The 15,517-nt window shown below is 32.4% G+C and overlaps 1 protein-coding gene across 1 annotated transcript in view; it reads right to left on the reverse strand.

The window, feature by feature from the left end:
* Nucleotides 1-15,517, reverse strand: part of LOC149417296 (atrial natriuretic peptide receptor 1-like) — a 513,733-nt gene that overhangs the window by 309,848 nt on the left and 188,368 nt on the right. The window contains exon 2 of the mRNA XM_089640190.1: nt 12,117-13,330. Within this exon, the coding sequence (XP_089496316.1) occupies nt 12,117-13,251 (1,135 nt within the window). The 5' untranslated portion in view covers nt 13,252-13,330. The remainder of the gene's footprint in view (nt 1-12,116; nt 13,331-15,517) is intronic.

The raw sequence follows: 15,517 nt of genomic DNA on the forward strand, positions 1-15,517 counted from the left end.
GGTGGCGACTGTTCTGTTTTCCATGAGAATGCCTCATGACGAAGTGTTTGCGACCCATTAGAGAAAGCGGATCACGAACTAGCTGCCAATGCTGAAAACGGTAATACTCTTTTTCAGTTCAAATTTCCCAAAGCAAGATGTGAATCCATTTTTGTAATTTTACAATAAAAGTTCGGTATTAACATCACAGTAGCTCAACTGAAAGACACCAAATGTGCTTTCATATGAGAATCGAATCCTCAACTTCCATAAAAACTAGGACAAGGTTTTTATGCAAAGCACAAAAGAAAAAAAATATATTTTAAGCAATAATGACTACCCTGAAACACACATAAATGTAGCTTGGTATCGATTCCCGTCGGCGATATATATTTTTTCAATTTATGTGAGTGTTTCAGGCTAATAATTATCGCTAATAATAATTTGTTATTTTTTTAATTCTTTTATTTTAACAACTATTTAAACATACTACAAATGGAATATTTTAGTTTTATTCTCCGACTTTATGTCCGGGTTAAATCTTTCCCACAGGAAAAACTAAACACTTCCACACACTTTTCCACAAATGATCATCTAGTCAATCCAAATTATGCAAGTGCAATATATAAGCATAATAAATACAAAACAATACAAAAGCAACATGTCAAATCACCAGAGATCAAATGGGAAAATAATTCACCGAAATATTTATGTAAAGTAATTGTATTTGTAATTGTATTTTTAGTCCTCCTCACTCCTTAATACCGATTATTTTAAAGTAGAAAAACGTTTTATAAAATTTTCAAACCGTTCAAATATCTTGATGGAAAGGTTAGGCCCGGTTTTGATTAATCTTAAATATAAATAACTTTAATCTGTAGGGATCCTTCTAGAAATATTTGAGACTTGAATAATAATACGCTCATCAGAAATAAATAAATTGTGAGCATCGAGCAAGCCCCCGTTATTAGTTTAATGTCGCCTTAATCTTCTTTGCAGCCAAAAAATATGCGTTATGTAAATGAAGACAATATTAGTAGCTCTCAGTCGAAATATGAAAGAGTTAAAAATGACACTGGATGACATGGTCGAATTAACTCAGTGGTCAGAGCACTTCCCCATTAATTCTAGGCGTTATTAAAATAGCCTCGTCTTTGTAAAAATAAGTCGTCTTACTCATTACATTCTTAGGCACCGGTTCAGCGTTAGTATAGTTCAACCGGCCGGTTAGAAATGCAGCAAAAAAAAACAGAACAAAATTAAAACAGGCCAATAGCAACAGTTGCCAGTTGCTTCTCTGCAATCACTTTTACTCTAGGTAATTAAAATTATTATAACTGTTTATAGCTAATAAAGTTATGTCAAAATTTTGTTACATAGCATACCTTCTAACTTACTTGTGGCATAGACCAGACTCATCATAATACCATCCGAAATGTCATGTCATCAGTTTCGTACACAATAATATTTCTTAGTATCATAACTGCTCTTCTTGTTGCTGTTAATTAACTTGAAACTAAATTAATCCCAGTTCGGATGTTTCTATGCAATCTGCTTTCTGTACCAAGAACTAACAACTAACGACTGTATCAAAGTTACACATTTCAACATTGAGCAGAACATAAGACAAAACTTACAACAACATTGAGTTTGGTAAAGTTGTTACGTTAATATTATCATGGAATAACTCACTTGTTAAAACATTCGACATGTGAATATCTTTTAAGTATTCGAACTGTCTTTGCATTTTATTAAATTAACAAAGTTTTTTTAAAGTGAAGAAACTCTGACGAAATCCAATGTAACAATATAAAATATTCCTGAAAAAACTTTCGACATTCCGGCTCAGATATGAATCATACCGCTTCACATAAATATTTACAATGTATGAAATTTATTTAAAATATTTTAAGATTACTTAAATAATCGCTAATGAAGTGTTAAGCATTGGATGTGCACACAGGATTGAATTAAGCGTTTGTAGTAAAAGGATCTCTTAAGAAGATGCGTAGATCCTTAATTACAATAATGTCTATTTAGCTCTCAATTACGAGGGTGAATGACTGCTTAGCCATAGTACGGCCATTCCTGTCCAACACTAGAATTCGTATGCCAGCCGGGCGGCAATCGCTACACAAATGAAAGCCTCCAAAATAAAATAAATCATCTAAGTGAAATAAATATTTCCATCAAATCACATCTTTTCGCCAGAAATGCTACAAATATAACAAAATGGACGATATCTTTGACATTTAATGATGTCGGATCCTAAAATACCCAAATATTTTTTTAAACCTTTCAGTTCACAACGTGTCAATGATAAATTTTCTTTGCCTATTTCCCGGAATACATTTTAAAGATTCACATTTATCTTGATAAAAAATCTTAATTTAAATTATCAAAAGCCTGTAGATATTCCATACCGAACTCATACCTGCAGACCACTTATCGTCTTGATGTAAAATAAACAAGATTATTTCAAGCACCTACATTTACTTTTGATCAAAATGAATACGGCAAAAATAGTCCTCTTACACGCCTATGTATAATATGTATATGTGTCCGTGTGGTAAAACTTAACGAAGAAATACTTGCACAGGGTGAAAGTAGTTACCATAATGTCTTTCGAAGGCTACTTAGATTACCACCTTTGTGTAATGCAAGGGGATGTTGGCCCAGGGCGGAAAACATACCCTGAGCTCTGGGCTAAGTACTGAAACAGATGTCTTTTATCTGTTCTGAGGGACTCCGTCAACGGAGGGATTCAATTGAGACTTCAGGAAAGCGGTAATAAGCTTTTTAAGACTCCAGTCACTTCCATGTGCTCTAAACCGCTGGCGCTGTGGAGGTTTTGAAACTTATAGGAACTTTCAAACAAAGTTTTACAAAATTATCAGTGTTTAAAAATATTTTTTTAACTAAAGTTTATTGAATATCAGAGCCAGGGTGATTAATGGAAATAATAAATAAATAACCAACAAAATTCATTACAAATTTTTTTTAAATAAAGATATTTTGTCAGTATTCGGCAAAGAAATCCTATAACAGAATATAGAAAAGACCATTAAAGCGACATTAGGATCTTGGGGTCACTCTAGACTGCAAACTTTCTTTCCGTGAGCACATTAACAACATTGTTAACAAATCACTTAAACTACTTGGCTTCGTTCATAGAATAACCTCTGACTTTAAACATATAAGTACCCTTAAAACTCTTTACTGCTCGTTAGTTCGCCCTCACCTTGAATACGCTAGTGTTATTTGGTCTCCTTTCTATGCTGTCCACATCTGTCACATAGAATCCGTACAACATCGCTTCCTACGAGGAATCGCTTGGAGGTTGGGTCTTGAAAGAGGAGAGTACTCATATGATGAAGTTGAACAAACTTTAAACATTTCTTCTTTGGAGAAACGTAGAAGGGACACTGATCTGATTTGCATATTCAAGATTATCAATGGTATTACAGACTTACCTGCTTTGTTGCAACTTATCCAATTCAACATCCCTTCCCGTAGACTCCGAAATAATGAATTGCTGTTCGTCAATCAACATTCTACCAATTATGGATACCATTCTCCTTTGTCCAGAATGTCGAGACTTGTCAACTCACTGTCAAGTCAAAGCATTGAATTTTGTGGTATATGCCTAAATGACTTTCGACAGTCTATACGCAATGTCTAATTTCTAATGCCCTTTGAACCATCTTCATGCTTTGACTTATTATTATCTCCCATTCTTACTTTTATATTATTATTGTCATTGTTATTGTCTTCGCTCCTCATTTATATATGCTCTCCTTTCACTGTCATCTCTGTTTATAAAACTTATTCGTGTAATTAATATGTTGTTAATGGACTATTTGTCCGTAAATAAATAAATAATAAATAAAAATAATAATAATATTAGACTCTAATAACGGGATTTTGTTTGACGCTGACATTATTAATTATTAATTATTATTGATAAAAGTATTTACTTAATCTCAAATATTTCTAGTGGAATTCCTACAGATGTAAGTTATTTTCATTTAAGATTAATAAAAACGAGACCTCACTATCAAAATATTTTGTGTAAAACAGTTTTAAAATTTTACGAAACATTTTCAACTACTAAATTAGATTTTATTTTTGTAGACAAAGAATAAGTAACTCCTCGTGAGATCCCTTTAAAAACATTTGGGTTTTTAGTGATACGTTCATCAAAAATAATTAAAATAATCCCCACGGAAAGATCGACTTTCTAGGCCTGCTAGGGTAAAGTCAACCGTATGTCTGGCCATTAAGCCGGGCCGCGTGCCGAACATTGATTTTACATGACTTCATCACTTATGTCGTAAGAATCCCATCTTATTTTAGAGATTTGATAGGGAAAATTCAACTGCAGGTCTGTACAATATACCTGAACCTCGCGTCGCATATTTTTGTTCACGGATGCTTCACTGTCGTGAAGATTCTGGCTTTATTTTAGGGCATTGTAACGTTTTAAAAACAACGCTTCAATTTCGGTTGTTTTACAAGAGGACAATATTAAGTAAAATCCATGTCAACTTTAAAAAAATTTTAAATTTTAAAAAATGCATAAAAACGTGTATCATAAAACATAAAAAGGTTTCACTTTAAATATGCTTAGTCGATAATATTGTTTTTACACGTCTCTTTTAAAGACGTGATGTGACATCTCAGTCGAGGATATTGTGAAAAGAAATGACAACAATACATTATCATTTGTTGTCTTTCTACAAAATTGGTCTTTAAAAAAACAATTTTGTTTTTTTTTAAACAATGGTTTTACCACAAATATCGAAAATTCATTGCGAGTGGCCAGAGTTGAAACGAGAGTTTGAATGGCAGTTTATTTTTTTTTGTTTCCCTTTAACAACACTTTAGTGACTTCAGTATTTCAAAAGGAATTTGTGGAATCGTTCGATAAGTTTAAAGCAACATACTGCTTTACAATTTATAATATCGTTATAAGAAAAATACTCAAATTTTTAACATCACAAATAAAACATTCAAAAATAAATGTGAAAACATTCAAAACAATGCCGCTATTTCAGAAGCAAAGTTAACAGACATGAGGTTAGTTTCCCGGGGCGATGTAAAAAAAGCTACTAAAAATGGAAAAATTAACTTTGAGCGTAACCAGAATCTATCTAATTTTGCACCGAATCGCGACGAAAAAATCGCTTCTGCTAAAAAGCTAACGTTTTTTCAATAAAGTCAAAAAAGATAGGATGTGTAAAATTTAACAAACACGACGCATTTGACTTGAATTGGGAAGTCACGGGTTTTAAAACTACTGCTAAGAGAGTGGTATTTTTAAGCAAATGTTAATTATGGGCCATCTTTAAGAGATTTTTGAAATTTATTTAAGAGTTGGTTAGTGAAAATAAAATGGGATATATTTACAGATTAATATAACAGAAAAGCACTCTAAGGAATTAAAATTGTGGATAGATCAAGGAGTGGGATCATTGCTCAACATTGCATTTATATCTGTAAAACCCCGGAAAAGCTAAATAAAAAAACCATCAATAATATTTGAAAAAAAAAATTTTTTACACCCTGTCATAAGATACCTCTACACGGAAAAAAATGAGAACGGATAATTAAACAAAATACTGTTAAAAATGTGAATGCATGCCCATTTCCTTATAAGTCATTCAGAACACATCTGAACACGTGTTCACGCAGGCGGCCTTGTCTTTATAAATATAATGGACTAAAGGCGCCAATAGTATTATTTTTAAGAACACGTGTTTCGATTTCCTCATAACATATTCGTGCTTTACTGTAAGTTTATTATGAATTCTATTAATTTATTCCTTAACCCTAGAAGCCTTATCTACGCCTGCGAGGCGTACACAAAATCTTAAATTCTATTTCTCTTTCTAACGGTTGAAGTTAGCGCCTCGTGCTCTTTAACCAACCCAGTGGCCGACGGGAGCTCGCCGATGGTACCTGTATCACTAAGGTAATTCCAACCATTTCTGAGTTTTTGAGGTATAGTACGCCTGCGAGACGTGTGTTTAGGCTTTGTGTAACTTTTAACTAAGATTATGTGTTTATACTTTCGATAATTTTTCGTCCATTTTATGTTTATTTTGGCATTGTTTCAGATACCAACATTTCATGGTCTAATGTATTAAACAATAACGATATTTTGAAAATCTTATACCAAGAAGATGGTCTTTCTCTGGGAGAATCAGCTTCTGAAGACGAGGACAGCCAGTTTGTGGATGACATTCAAATAAGATGGGAATAACTATGTAACTGAAGAGGTTTTCCCTTAACAAGAATCTGCTTCCACTGAAAAAGCCGACTCAAAATTGCAGAAGCTGACCTAGCATCTGATTCTGCTCATGTTTCGCAATCTGCCAACTCAGGGCGAACTTATCATGTTCCTGGAAATACTCTTCGCAGTAAGTATGGACGCGGGATGTTTGGTCAACTAATAAGGGTCAATAATGTCACAGAACTTCAGCTATGAATAAATTTCGCACCTCTCGAGGACCAGCTCAAATTACAAATTAAATCTAGTGGGCACTTTCCGATCAAATAGGCGGGAAATCCACGATTAATCGAAGAATTCGAGATCTCGACCTGTTGGCAGTTCTACGTTTTGTTTTGATGGCCCTATGATGGCCACTACTATCGTACAAGCCATAACCTGCAAGTATGTTTTAGCGTTTATCTTCTTGTGATGAAAATGCAATACTTAATAATTCAAGTGGCAAACCAGACATGATTCATTTCTACAACCAAACAAAAGGAAGAGTAGATTTATTTGATCAAATGTGCTCCTCAATGACGTGCAGCCGCAAAACTAATAGATGGTCAATGGGTGTATTCTTTGTCATCTTAAATATGGCTTTTGTCAATTCTGCTGTAATTTATGACCATAAAATGATCAAATAAACTCTCAAAACAAAAGAGAATCATTAAACAACTCAGCACAGATTCGGTCAAGCCTTGGATTCAGACTTGAAGCTCCGACTTAAAAATATAAGCCAAATTCTCGCTAAACCTACTGATTCAGGTAATAAAATTCAGGCAGGAGAACCAGAGCCCGAAAATCATAAATAATGCCCTTTTTGCTGCTAAAAAAAAGAGAATGTCGAAATTAGTGTGCTGTAAGTGCGAAAAGTCAATATTTTCTGAGCACAAAGTTGATGTCTGTGTAGATTGCTCTAAAATTAAATCTAGTAATTAAAAGCATGATTACTTTTAATTTTTGCTCTAAGAATAAGAAATTAATCTTAAAAAAATATATAATTATTTAAAAAAAAACAAATGTTCAAGTTGATTTTTAAGAAGATAATGTTTTTGTTTGAATATAAGCATAATGTTTTGATTCATTGTAATAAATACCTGTGATAGCATTTTTCATTGATAAAACTGTGTTTTATTATTAGTTTACATACCGACCTTAACTTTCAATTGAAAAATAGGGCACAAGTAGGTATATTTTGGCCTACTGGCTGTCATTTACATGTGTACGCTTCTGAGACGTATGTTAAGGCTTTATGTACCTATAAAATAGATTAGGCTTCTAGGGTTAAAGACGTGCATTCCCATTATTAATAGAAAAACGAATTATTTATCCAGATTTTTAATAAATTAACAATAATTTATATCAGTATATTTTATCCGTGTATCTACCTCAAAGAAGGTAAGTATTAAATCTTTAACCCTTCTCTCTTCACGACCTTATCGAAAGAAAGTTTATATTATATTTCAAATATTAAAAAAAATAATTTCAACGAACGCTTTTTTGTGGAATATTTTAATAAAAAAATTTTATGGTTCAATGATTTTTAACTGTCAATTCATCATTAAATCATTAATGTAATGCAAAAATTGACTGCAAATATTTTCGCATTACATATGAATAAAAATTCTAGATTGCACATTCAAAATTAATGTGCGACGATATCAAATTAAATCACAAAAAGTACCACGAAAAATAATATTTCCTCGCAAACAAAGCCAAGTGGCGCTTGGCACCAATAAATGAATTCCAATTTCCTTATTTTCCCTCAAATTTCCCACAACATTAAGCATTCATTCAGGATAACCTATTGACAGACGAGTACTCCCTGAAGTTGTTTTTCATCAAAGGTTTCGTTCAGTTTTCACAAATGGTCGGTAGGTTTTTCCAAATAGTATGTAAAGTGAAAAGTGTCAGGAGCCCCGAATACCGTTCAGTAAACTTCTCTCAATTTTCCATTGAAAAATTAAAAACTATTTATACTGGAAAGGTTTATTGCCATATCAAAATCAATGACGGCTCGTGACTTTTGGTTGTATAAGAGTGCTAATATAACAAAAATGGCATTTTTGATTTTGTAGCTGAAAATAATTTTTTTTTTTGAGAATTTAATTTTTAAATGAAATTTTTCCGTGCAGCGCACGACCAAACTGAAAATCTTTTTTTTTCTGATTACCTTCAAAAAAATCGAATTTAAAAAAAATAACAAATCGTTTTCAGTTACAAAAACATTAATAATGCTATTTTTGTAATATTAGCACCCTTCTTCACCCAAAAGTCACGAGCCGCCACTGATCAAAATGTGAAAATTTACACGAATAAGTTTTACGACATTATTCGGTTCAGTGAATCATTTTTTTTCAATTTTTTTTTTCTAATTTTCTAGCGTTATTTTAGAAATTCTCCGTATATGTGACAAATTTTAAGAATTTTAATTAAATTTGTAAAATTCAATATTGACGTTTTTGGATTACCGGATTTGGATTTTGAATTTTTTTTAAATTTTGCTACGATTTTTTGCCACGGATTTACTAACACAATTTTTGTGTGGACGTATCGACGGTAAGTGTTAAAGATTTTTTATAATACAATTTTTTTATTTTTATAAGCAATAATTATTAGCCTGAAACACTCATCCACATTGAAAAATCTCCTGATAAAAGATACATTACGCCAACGGGACTTGAACCTGAAGGACACGGGTTCAAGTCCCGTTGGCGTCATGTATCTTTTATCAGGAGATTTTTCAATGTGGATGAGTGTTTCAGGCTAATAATTATTGCTTATGACGCCAACGGGACTTGAACCCGAAGGACACGGGTTCAAGTTCCGTTGGCGTCATGTATCTTTTATCAGGAGATTTTTCAATGTGGATGAGTGTTTCAGGCTAATAATTATTGTTTGTAAAAATAATTGTTACCCTTTGTGCTATGCATAAAAAAATCTTGTCTTAAAACATTAGCTTACAAAAAAAAATAATAATGTATTTTTTTGTTGAATTTGGTACTTTGAAAGAAAAAAGCAAACACGAAACACAAATGTTTTTATACGAAAATAAAATACTTTTAAAATTGCATTATTGAAAAATAAATTTTGATTTGACAAAGTTAGTTATACTGAACTATAACAAGCTTTGAATGAAAAGGAAAATCACAACCCTCCTTACCTCCTTCAGCCCATGAGTTTTCCCAAATTGCAATTCCTTAATTCCACTGACTCTTTAAATTACAACATTTAAGCTGAATTAAGTAAAAAGTCTATAAATCTGGTCCCCTAACGCCAATTACGATTTAATTTTAAAAATGTACACCGCACGGACTTAATTATTGGACTTTCTTTCTACATTGTTTTCGCTTTTAGCTGCCGCCCACAACACGTCGGGTAGTATTCCTCCATCTGTGTTCGCGTTCAACAAATAAGTTAACAATGTTTAGCAGTAAAAGTAAGTTAACGGGACATTTTCAGCGTAAAGAGTATACGGGGATAGCACTAAACTTTAAACGGAGCAGAAGAAAAATACATATCTTCCCTTCGTGGGAATGGTTGTACTCGTAGATGTTAGGAATAATATTATACTCGTAGCGTCTGGATGTTCACCAAGGATTAAAGGCACAATAGCAAAGGCTTTTGAGGATTGCGAACTGCCTATATTGGGAGGATTATTATGACACTCTGAGCGAAAAAGTACTTTGTGTAATGCTGTAGAACTGTTGGTTGTATTTTCATTTTGTTACGACATAATATTTGCGATTAATAGCCTGTCATGTGGCATGGAAAATAACAGTTCTGTTCAATTTTAAAAACGCTGAAACCCAAGTTTAATAAAAAACTTAATTCATCTGCAGAAAGTTTCTCACATTACTCGTTCCTAATTATTAATTTCTATTAAAGATAAAACCGTTTGATGTCTAAAGCATTGGTACAATATTGGTAATGAAAAGTTATGTTTTTTTTTTTATTTTATTTACTTCTGTAAATAGTAAAGTAGATCTAACATAATGTTGATTATTCCGTTTTGACGACTCATACAAATTCTGGTGGAGTAAAAAGATATAAGACATCAAGGCTTCCATTTTGACAGGATTACCCGGACACGGAACGCACAAACAAATTTTCAGACAGACGAAAATAGTACTTGGTCAGTAATGTCACTAGACAAAGTCAATAATGTCACTAAACAAAGGCACTTGCTTTCAATGAACGTATAGTATTTTTCCATTAATGACACTCAAGTAAGTCACAAACAGACATGACAAGATCAAGTGACTCAAATGGTTCAGTCGTGTCAAAAGTCAAAAAAACTGAAGGAATTTGTTTGAGGTGATGTACAAATTTGAAGTGGTTGTCAATGGTTTTGAGACAGTACACTTTCTCTTCAGAAAATTTCCCTATGGGGGATGATCATTATTTAGTTATGCCATGTTTGAGTAAAATTAAGGTAATTAAAGAGTACATGGAAAATACCCCATGAGGTGATAATCTATATAAATGGCCCAACACGCAAATTATCCTGGAATTGTTTATCATATTGCGTAATATTTATGCTCAGAATATACTAATAAAACCAAAGAACATTTTGTTTCATAGAAAATTTATTTAGTAAAAGTGGATTTTAACACTGTTTATTCAAATTTTACCAGGGCAATTAATTACCTACCCCACGAGCCACGGAATTTTTTTGTTAGTTTTTTATAAGTTTAATTTATACAAATATATTCACACATCATATCACCAACTTGATCAAGCACAATCGATTTTTTGATGAATAAATAATTTCTTGTTGGAAATTTAAACCAAAATTAAAACAAGACTTTTTTTACATGATACGTTGAGGTTGAGATTTCAAATATTATGAGATTATGTTTCCACCAGCTAGAAAAAAACATATTTCAATCGAAATTTGAACAATGAAATTGTCATAAAATCTGTTTTTTTGCTTACTTATTTACTTATTAAAGAAAAATCCTATTTTGAGTTTTTTTATCTGTTTATTATTTTTTTAAAGAAAATCAAACATTCCCGGGTTACGAATAACCTGACAATATTTGACAATCTCCTACTACTACCACTATTGTTAGTAAAAAATGTTGCTTCTTTTGTGATTGAGAACTTAGCCATCCGAGGAATTGAACACACTACGCCTGGGTGGGACACAAACGCAATGCTAACTCAACCACTGACCGGTCTGAAAGGCGATTTGTTTATGCGTGTCTACACAATTCTCTTAAAATCATAATATTATCATGTTTCTATTTATTTTCTACTATCGAGTATTCCCCTAAAAATGTCGAAATGGATGTGTTTGCTTTCCTAGGCTTTATATTAAACTAGAAATATAAGTAGGCTAAATTAATATTTGCAAACTCAAGAAAAATGATTGAATTGCCTCAGATTTTTTTTTCAGTATTACAAGTGAGATTTAGCGATGAATATAATTTATAGGTATATTGAAATTCAAAGAAAGAATAATTCACGTAAAGTGATATCCTTTTTTGGTCAATTGTGGCCAGAGATAATAGAAATATGATCTGAAGTTCTGGCAATTCGCGGTTACGGCGTCTTCAAGTATTATTTTATCAAATATTTGATTTTATTAATAACATATTTCAACTAATCACCATTTTTAAATGGATACGATTTATTCTGCCACTAATTTGATAGTGAAATACTGTTAAATAGAGATATAGTATGAAATCATGCTCGATGCAAAGAATAAAAAAAAACCGCCACATATGTTCATCTAAATTTAATTCTTATATTTTTTGTCGGAGATCGTAATTATAAAACAAATTTTTGTTTTTAATTTTGTACATTTATCATCGAGCATGATATCGTGTTTACAGTAAATAATTAATAAAGTTCTCACCTGCAGTTCCATTGACGTAGAAATCAAACGCCGCCAGAGGTCCTTGTATAGAAGAGCAGTTGGAATCCCTGTAGTCGACCTGAATGTCCCAGGAAGGCAGAATGCCTTTCTCAGGATCTGTGACAGCCTTGGAGGCTAGCTCGATCAGAGGCAGGATCTTCCTCAACGAAAACTCAGCTTTCGCATCGTTGGGAAGAATCACTGCGAGTTTAACGATCTTATCCTTAAAGGGGTGGGGATTAGGTCTCGGCTGCATCATAGAAATGTTCTTTACAAAGAAGGGAATAACTTCTCCATTCTTACCACCGAATTCATTGTGTGAAATATCGCGCGTTTGCCTGCTGAATGGGGAATCTTCGTCACGCATGACTCCCATTTCGCTAAACGGGTTATCGTTCACATTTTTTTCTCTATCATTAAAATAATTAACTTTGGTATGTTGATCGAAGTATAGGCTAGGGGCTGAGTTATCATACTCTAGGAGGTCGTCTTCGAATTGAGCGTTTTGGTTTTCACTTAAGCTGTCGTATTTATCATTGTCTAAATCGTCTCCTGTAGTCGGTGCGTCAGATATTATCTTGTCGATCTGATTATCAGCTGAAGGTCTCAACTCCAACTTCTCGGAAACAGTTTTAGAATTGTGGCCAGGATCTAAAGTTTTGTAGTTCGCTGGAGAAGGGGAGTCGGGATAGTTACCATTAAAATCCCTGTACCGGTTACCCTCGTTTGCTTTTATCGCGCTGTCGAGAGGTAGAGGTAACACACTGTACTTTCCCACACCACTCGGAGTTAATTTAGAGTGTGAGCCAACCACTACCGCAGCCCAGTGAGAAAGCAGTAGGTAAATAATCAATGCAAGTTTGTGCCGCCATACACATTTAATCTTACTCTGAACTTTATCGGGATCGAAACAGTTTATCAGATCTATTACTTTGCAGCACTTAGAATTAAACATATTTAACGTTCTATGAGAAGCTTTACAAAAAAGTATGCCTAGTAATTTATTAGTTAAGTTCGTTTTGCAGTTACTTAGGTCAATTTTGTGACTTTTGAGTCTAACACTTTTAGGATGAGGGGTGCAAGTAGACTTGTTGGGTAACTTAATCATTGTTTCTATCCTGTCTTTTGTTTTCATACTGGTTTCACTTAATCATGGTTTGATACTAAACCAAGCACTTTCTACACCAGTATTTTTAAGGAATCCATTTCTTGTCCTGTTAAAAAAAAGAAACATGTGTTATTTTATGTTTGTTAAAAATTTATTCTAATTCAATAATAGGCGACACCAGTTATAAGCGTTTTTTTGATTTTTAACCATATTTTAAAACTTTTTTTATATATTACCTAAATATCAATACGTACCTTTAATCCTTTAGTTTAAGTAAAGAAATCATTTTCTGTGAGTTTTTAAAAGCATAATAATACGGACTGGTAAAATATTTAACGAAGTATGACAATATTTATTTTCGGTTTTGTCTGACCTAATTCTTAAACGGAACTCTTCAAACGACATTTAAACCAATGTTATGTATATAACAGTCGTTAAAAATCATCTTAAGAAACCAAAATGGACCCTGCGAACCATAAAATCGATGAAAGGGGAGCTTTTCTTAGAAGCTGGCTACTTTTAATATCAATACGGCCATGATTGACACACGGTTAAATTGCGGACGAACTTTGCGGAAAACGGTGATGAGTAACCTTCAATCCCTTCAGTTCCTCCAATATCCATAGAATCTTAAGGTACTTTACCTCTGCTTTATAAAGAAAAAATAAAGATTGAAAGGGCACGACGAGCTGCTTTTCTTTGAAGTTGTGACATGTGTCCCCTTCAAAGCGCCTACGCTCCGGTGAATGCCGATAAAGCTCACCAGAAAGCTTTCAAAGTGGTGTGTCAATATGAAATATGATATTAAACAAGATCATTCGACGTAGGCAAGGGATTCAGTCTATAAATGTACTTTTTATGTTGCCGTCAAAAGTCAAAAGAGCAGTATAATATCTATTTTAGCATTTGGAAAGATTATGATGTTGTTCGTCAAATTAATTTTAAATGCGAAGTGCTTATGTGAGTCACTACTATAAAAATGTATAAATTGGAACTTTAACTGGAACGAGTATGAAGGTGAATTAAGTAATGAATATTCAATCAAATACTTGGTGTAAACAAACACGCCAACTGGTTTCAGCATAACCGTGTCTTCATCAGGATAGATAAAGCTATATTAAATACAAATAAATAAATTATTTTAATACTTTAAAATACAGTAATTAGTAGTACCTATTTAGTAAATACAATTGCGTATTAATTATTTCATAAAATAATTAGAAAATGAAGTTTCTCGGGAGTAAATAAAATAAACAGTAGATGGTGGCAGTTAATTTCACGAGTTTTGTTTATTCATTGGAGAATTCTTAACTTTATCTAGTCAGTAGAAGGTTCTGTATTGTTTGCCAGTGGGTGGCTCAGGGGGTGATAACTGCCAACTACCCGAGAGAGAGAATTGCTGTGTTACTTTAGTAAATCTGCGTAATTAAAACACACTGATAAAATTATCGTTTTCAACCACGAAGAGAACGAGCCAGAGATAGGAACCATAGACATGGATAGGAACTCAATTTATTAAATAAATCGGGGGGAAATATTCGTTTAGTGTCTAACAACTGTAGATCATAAATAAAATTGTTAAATAGATCTTTTTAATATAAATATTAAAAATGTGTTATTAATTATAAGGCTTAAATAAAAATAAATCGCTGGAAAATTATTTTATTTTTAGGAATTTGTTGTTTAATTTTAATTCAATTTTACATTTGAAAAATTAATTTCGTATAATTGTCCAGTTTTAACTCGTTTTATTACATCTTTCTGTAATTTTTTTTTGTTAGGTTACGGTTCCGGTTAAAAATGGTAGCTGTTTGGTTGAGCAAACATATTTTTTAAATGCAATCGATCATCGTATCGGTGTTTTTTATCAATTAAGTAGGTAGTTATTAGTACCTACCTACTAACAAATCATATGATTTCAGGGAAACTTTTGGTTTTAACTTATTAAACAAGAGAAAATTATAAACATACTTTTTGAACGTGAGGTCTGTTGTTTTTTGCATTTTTTTTATTTATTTAAGGAGAAAACACAGATACAGACAGTAATTAAAAGATAATTTTGTATAACAATAACTTGAGAATTCGCCTGCATCCTAACTATTTCTCACAGATTGACTAGTAGATAATACATTTAAATATTTTTTTACATGTAAATAAGGAAAAAAGTATAAAAGAAAATTATTTTGTATATAGATAATGCTCAGTGTCAAATAAAAGTGTACAAATATTTTTTTATACAAGTTTAGAGATAAATCATAAAAAAGTACTTAAAGAGTATAGTGAATGAAGTAAG

This window comes from Hesperophylax consimilis, chromosome 15 (genome assembly GCF_061612785.1).
Source record: "Hesperophylax consimilis isolate HC1 chromosome 15, BYU_Hcon_1.0, whole genome shotgun sequence".
Lineage (NCBI taxonomy): Eukaryota > Metazoa > Arthropoda > Insecta > Trichoptera > Limnephilidae > Hesperophylax > Hesperophylax consimilis.